The 7,274-nt window shown below is 49.2% G+C and overlaps 1 gene segment (V, D, J or C); it reads left to right on the top strand.

Moving 5' to 3' along the window:
• The first annotated feature begins 3,007 nt into the window (after nucleotides 1-3,007).
• On the top strand, nucleotides 3,008-6,856 carry LOC120924512. The segment is given in 3 exon segments: nucleotides 3,008-3,189; nucleotides 3,297-3,352; nucleotides 6,486-6,856. Coding segments are annotated over 3 exon segments (363 nt in total).
• The last annotated feature ends 418 nt before the right edge of the window (nucleotides 6,857-7,274 follow it).

Genomic DNA, 7,274 nt, shown 5'->3' with positions numbered 1-7,274 from the left:
AAAAAAAAAAAAAAAAAATCGAATTCCAAATCGAAAACCCGCGGACGAAATTCGATCGGAATTAAAAAAAAAAAAATTTCGAATTCCAAATCGAAAACCCGCGGACGAAATTCGATCGGAATTCCAAAAAAAAAAAAAAAAAAAAATTATTTTTTTTGGATTTCAAATCGAAAACCCGCGGACGAAATTCGAAAAAAAAAAAAAAAATTCCGATCGAATTTCGTCCGCGGGTTTTCGATTCGGAATCGAAAACGTTCGTTCGGATTCGGTAAATTCATTAATATTGCAATTCGGGAATTCGTATGCATCCGAATGTCCGAATAATGAAAAATTCGTCCGAATTTCGTTTCGGAACGAAACGAAATGCACATGCCTAGGCGGGATTGCCTCCCGAATGCCTGGCAGATGCTGCTATACCACCCTTTAAAAAGCAAGCCATCACTTTTCAGAGGACGGTACACATTGCCACCTCTGTGAAAGATCCCTTATTGGATTACCTATCAGTCCCTTACATGGACATAGAGGGCCAGATTCACGTAGCTCAGCGGATCTATAGATCCGCTCGATCTACGTGAATTAAGATCCGCTCCCGCAAGTTTAGGAGGCAAGTGGCTAATTCACAAACCACTTACCTCCAAACTTGCGACGGCGGATCCTAAATCCCCTGGCGGAATTCTAATTCCGCGGCTAGGGGAGTGTACTATTTAAATCAGGCGCGTTCCCGCGCCGATTTAAATGCGCATGCTCCGTCCAGGGAATTTCCCGGCGTGCATTGCTCCCACTGGCGTCGCTAGGACGTCAGTGGTTTCGACGCTTACGTAAACGACGTCCGTCCGTATTCGAGAACGACTTACGCAAACAACGTTAAAAAATTCAAATTCGACGCGGGAACGCCGGCTATACTTAACATTGGCTGCGCCTGATAAAGGAAGGGGTAAGTATACGCCGGGAAAGCCGCTACGGAAACGTCGTAAGAAGACTGCGTCGGGTCCGCGTACGTTCGTGAATTTGCGTATCTCGCTGATTTACATATTATTTATCGTAAATCAGCGGGAACGCCCCCGGCGCCATTTTTAAATGGAAAAAAAGATCCGACAGTGTAACACTGTCAGATCTTAGCCCTATCTATGCGTATCTGATTCTATGAATCAGGCGCATAGATAGGACCAGTGTACTGTAAGTCAGAGATACGATGGTGTATCTGTAGATACATATCTCTTTGTGAATCTGGCCCAGAGAGTTCTGACTCCTCCATAAAGATCTGTTTCCTCTCTTACAATATGGGACTTTTCTTGTATTTCCCCCCCCCCCCCCCCCCCTGGTCATTTACATTCACCTGTCAGCTTCTACCAGACAGAACACTGATAAGGAGGGGGAGGGGACAATTGGAAGGCTTTCCTGTATTTCTGGGGTGGAAAGCTGCTCATCCGCTTGTCCCATTAGAGTATTCTTATGTTATTTAACCACTTCAGCTCTAGTCCATTTGGCTGCCAAATGACCGGGCCACTTTTTGCGATTCGGCACTGCGTCGCTTTAACTGACAATTGCGCGGTCGTGCGACGTGGATCCCCAAACAAAATTTACGTCCTTTTTTCCCCACAAATAGAGCTTTCTTTTGGTGGAATTTGATCACCTCTGCGGTTTTTATTTTTTGCGCTATAAACAAAAATAGAGCGACAATTTTGAGAAAAAGCAATATTTTGTACTTTTGCTATAATAAATATCCCCAATTTTTTTTAAAAAGCAAATTTTTTCTCAGTTTAGGTCGATACGTATTCTTCTACATATTTTTGGTAAAAAAAATCACAATAAGCGTATATTGATTGGTTTGCGCAAAAGTTATAGCGTCTACAAAATAGGGGGTAGATTTATGGCATTTTTATTATTATTATTATTTTTTTTACTAGTAATGGCGGCAATCTCCAATTTTTATCGTGACTGCGACTTTATGGGGGACACATCGGACACTTTTGACACATTTTTGGGACTATTGTCATTTATACAGCGATCAGTGCTATATTAATGCACTGATTACTGTAAAAATGACACTGGCAGTGAAGGGGTTAACCACTAGGGGGCACTGAAGGGGTTAAGTGTGTCCTAGGGAGTGATTCTAACGGTGAGGGGGAGGAGCTACCAGTGACACATCAGTGATCACTGTTCCCGATCACAGGGAACAGTAGATCCATGACATGTCACTAGGCGTAACAGGGAAATGCCTTGTTTACAAAGGCATCCCCCTGTTCTGCCTTTGCCGACGCAATTGCGGGCCGCCCAGGAACTTCGCACTCACGAGGAATGCGGCGGTGCGAGCGTGCCCGCTGGGCAGCAAATTCAAAGGGACGTACAGGTACGCCCATTTGCCTGCCTGTGCCATTCTGCCGACGTATATCGGCGTGAGGCCGTCGGCAAGTGGTTAAATGTAAACTATTATGTACTATTAAAAACTGTGTATAAAATAATAATAATAAATGTAATAATTGGATGTGGAATTACTGATGGGTCTTTTTTTTTTTTTTTTTTCTATTTAAGGCGCTCATATATAGTTATCAACAGGATTTATATGCTTCTTTTTCCTACCTTTTTGATTCACAGCTTCTATAGTGTAACATCTTATGGCACTTAGGGGTCTATTTATACAGAATTTATTGGATGAACCTTACAAGCTTGTGTTCATCCGTGACAAAATCTGCATGTATACAGTGATTTCCTATGATCGTCAGCTCCATCTAGTGGCCATAATGTGGTATTTTTCTTACAGCGCTATTTCAGAAAATAATACTGCATTACGGCCATTAGACTTGAGATCAAATCAAATCACTGTATTAAGAAAAATACATCCAGACTTATTCAAGGGTGGGCAATGCTTCTCACATCCATCCATGATTTTTTTTATAATTAGTCCCCTTCGTTGAGATGAACAGTGGTGAGTATAATGTGTATATAGTGTGATCAGATGTAGATGAGATCCACTGGAGTGTTTCTATCACAGATCACTGATCTGAGAATTCTAATTTCCATCTCCCCGGTATTTGCATACACAGTGTGTGGGGGGAACACCTCCCCTGTCACTCTCTCTATATATCTCATTGTACAGGAGACGTCTTCTAGTTTGGATCTGACCCTCCAGAAACATCAAGATGATTTCTCCCAGTTATCTGCTGGCTGTCATCTTCATTTCTATTCAGGGTGAGAGATGAGGCTCCTTTCATCATCCTCTGCACATACTGTACAATAAATACACACATCAGGATTGATAGGAAATCAATAATCAATATGTCTCTTCCCATCCTCAGGATCCTGTGGAGAGATTGTGATGACTCAGACTCCGGATTCTAGCTCTGTGTCCCCGGTAGGGTGACCACGTGTCCCGGATTGCCCGGGACAGTCCCTTATTGTGGAGCTCTGTCCCGTGTCCCGGCTACATCCATTGCGGGACAATACATTATCCCGGAATGGAATGAGCCCGGCCGGCCGATGCAGCCGTTCATAATTCTATAGCCATGTCTGTCTCCTCTCTTTCTGGCTCTCCCCTCTCCCGCCCCACCAACGATTTCATCCTATCAGCAGAGCAAGGGGGTGGGGAGAGCTGCACAGTCAGCAGGATTGGAGGAGTCTTCACAACAGCTCCTCCCGCCCCCCTGCAGTGAAGTGAAGCTGTGAAGCAGTGAGTTCGTCTTACAATGGATGGAGGTGTAGGTTGGGGATTGCAATGCTGGCTCCCTGCTAGATGTTTAGCTCAGCTGTGACTGTGATCTGTGTCCTGGCACTGCTCGTCTCAGAAATGGGGGCAAAGCGCTGCATGTGTCTGTGTCTCCGAGTCCCCCCCCCTGCTTCTCAGTCCTCAGGTCACTCCTAGGTGCTCGTTCACCTCCAGATGCTCTCCCCCTTCCCCTAGCTCTGATCCAGGTCCTTCTGTTCCAGGCTGTGTAATGTCCAGGATCCCCTCTAACACTGCCCTCTGATCCTCCATTGGACCCTGTGTGGGAGCTCTCTCCTTCCCTGCACCCAGCCACCACCCCTCTACTCTACAGTACCATGCACCCCTCCACAGAACCCTGCCCCCCAACCCATAGGACCCTGCACCCCTCCACAGAACCCTGCATCCCTCCACAGAACCCAGCCCTTGACCCGTAGTACCCTGCACCCCTCCACAGAACCCTGCATCCCTCCACAGAACCCAGCCCTTGACCCGTAGTACCCTGCACCCCTCCACAGAACCCTGCATCCCTCCACAGAACCCAGCCCTTGACCCGTAGTACCCTGCACCCCTCCACAGTACCCTGGACCCCAACCCATAGTACCCTGCACCCCTCCACAGAACCCTGCTCCCAACCCATAGTACCCTGCACCCCAACCCATAGTACCCTGCACCCCTTCACAGAACCCTGCCCCCAACCCAAAGTACCCTGCACCCCTCCACAGAACCCTGCATCCCTCCACAGAACCCAGCCCTTGACCCGTAGTACCCTGCACCCCTCCACAGAACCCTGCATCCCTCCACAGAACCCAGCCCTTGACCCGTAGTACCCTGCACCCCTCCACAGTACCCTGGACCCCAACCCATAGTACCCTGCACCCCTCCACAGAACCCTGCTCCCAACCCATAGTACCCTGCACCCCTTCACAGAACCCTGCCCCCAACCCAAAGTACCCTGCACCCCTCCACAGAACCCTGCATCCCTCCACAGAACCCAGCCCTTGACCCGTAGTACCCTGCACCCCTCCACAGAACCCTGCATCCCTCCACAGAACCCAGCCCTTGACCCGTAGTACCCTGCACCCCTCCACAGTACCCTGCACCCCAACCCATAGTACCCTGCACCCCTCCACAGAACCCTGCTCCCAACCCATAGTACCCTGCACCCCAACCCATAGTACCCTGCACCCCTTCACAGAACCCTGCCCCCAACCCAAAGTACCCTGCACCCCTCCACAGAACCCTGCTTCCCTCCACAGAACCCAGCCCTTGACCCGTAGTACCCTGCACCCCTCCACAGAACCCTGCTTCCCTCCACAGAACCCAGCCCTTGACCCGTAGTACCCTGCACCCCTCCACAGAACCCTGCATCCCTCCACAGAACCCAGCCCTTGACCTGTAGTACCCTGCACCCCTCCACAGTACCCTGCACCCCAACCCATAGTACCCTGCACCCCTCCACAGAACCCTGCTCCCAACCCATAGTACCCTGCACCCCAACCCATAGTACCCTGCACCCCTCCACAGAACCCAGCCCATAGTACCCTACACCCCTCCTCATAACCCTGCCTCCAACCCATAGTACCCTCCACAGAACCCTGCCACAGCCCATATTACCCTGCACCCCTCCACAGAACCCTGCCCCAACCCATAGAACCCTGCACCCCTCCACAGAACACTGCCCCAACCCATAGTACCCTGCACAGAACCCTTCCCCCAACCCATAGTACCCTGCACCCCTCCACAGAACCCTGCCCCCAACCCATAGTACCCTGCACCCCTCCACAGAACCCTGCACCCCAACCCATAGTACCCTGCATCCCTCCACAGAACCCTGCATCCAACCCATAGTACCCTCCACAGAACCCTGCCCCCAACCCATAGTACCCTACACCCCTCCTCAGAACACTGCCTCCAACCCATAGTACCCTCCCCAGAACCCTGCCCCAGCCCATAGTACCCTGCATCTATCCACAGAACCCTGCCCCCAACCCATAGTACCCTGCACCCCTCCACAGAACCCTGCCCCCCTCCAAAGAACCCTGCACCAAAAGCCACAGAACCCTGCACCCCTCCACAGAACCCTGCCCCCAACCCATAGTACCCTGCACCCCTCCACAGAACACTGTACCCCAACCCATAGTACCCTGCACCCCTCCACAGAACCCTGCCCCAGCCCACAGTACCCTGCACCCCTCCACAGAACCCTGCACCACAACCCATAGTACCCTGCACCCCTCCACAGAACCCTGCCCCCAACCCATAGTATCCTGCACCCCTTTACAGAACCCTGCACCCCTCAATATACATTCTCACTATTGTCTGGCAAGTGACACTGCATCTAGTGGCAGGCTTTGGGTGGCAAGTGGCACACAGCATCTGGTGGAAGGCTATGGGCGGCAAGCGACAAACTGTATCTGGTGGCAAGTGACAAGCTTAGAATTCCTACTGATTCGGCATTATGGTGAGTTGAACTATTTTATTTTATATAATACAATGTAGTAATAGAAATAATTGGATTTGATCATCCTGACACCATATCAAGCATGGTGTCAGGATGATTTAAGTGCTGACATCAGCCATTCACCCGACAAATCACCCGCCACTGAATTCCCTGTCAACCCAGAGACTACATTCCTCCCCCCTTCCACAAGATCATTCTCCCATGCAAAAAAGGTTGGGGACCGCTGTTCACTTCCTCCTAGCACTCTATGAAATAATATTGTTTTGGGAAGGGGGGGGGGGGGTGTCCCTGAATGGCAGTTTGAAAATGTGGTCACCCTAGTCCCCGGGACAGACAGTCACCATCACATGTACATCCAGTACTAATATATATAACCACCTAGCCTGGTACCAACAGAAGCCCCAACAACCTCCAAAGCTTCTTATAGCAGGTGCCAGCTCTCTGCAATCCGGGATCCCGGACAGGTTCAGTGGATCAGGATCTGGATCTGAATATAAATTAAGAATTATTGGAGCAACTGAAGATGATGATGGAAAATATTACTGTCAGCAGTATGCTCAGGACCCTCTCACACAGTGATACAGAGCCGTACAAAAACCTCCTTCCTCTTTTATAAAGAAACACAATCACAGATGTCATCACTGGAACATTCATGTGAATAAATCTAATAAATGGATTGTTATTGTTAGTAAGAGAACTGATAATCCTGATGGGACCTTTAATAAATAGGGACAGAGAATTCCTCGGGGACATTGGTGGATTAGAACTCTGAGCTCCTCATCAAATAGAAGTAAAGTTCTGGTCCTTCCAATATATCCTGGTAATATCATCAATCAGGAAAGTCTCCAGAACTTCTCATTTAGGGTATAAGGACAGAAAACATTGGAGCCCCAGATCAGGTCACTCCCAGCTTGTACACAGACACGGCATGTGTGAGCAGCACAGGAAGAGCGCTGCTGTGAGTGCGTATGTGTTATTCACTGTTAACCTGACACGCCCCTTTTTAGTAGGAAATAGGTAGGCGGAGCTTGGGGCGCACTGTGAGTGTGTTATATGCAGTCTTTACCTGAGGGGGGTGGAGTATCAAATAATATGTGAAGTGATAGTTCT

This window comes from Rana temporaria, chromosome 1, assembly GCF_905171775.1.
Source record: "Rana temporaria chromosome 1, aRanTem1.1, whole genome shotgun sequence".
NCBI classification, from domain to species: Eukaryota; Metazoa; Chordata; class Amphibia; order Anura; family Ranidae; genus Rana; species Rana temporaria.
The sequence above is the reverse complement of the archived record's forward strand: the minus strand, read 5'-3'. Positions and strand labels throughout refer to the sequence as shown.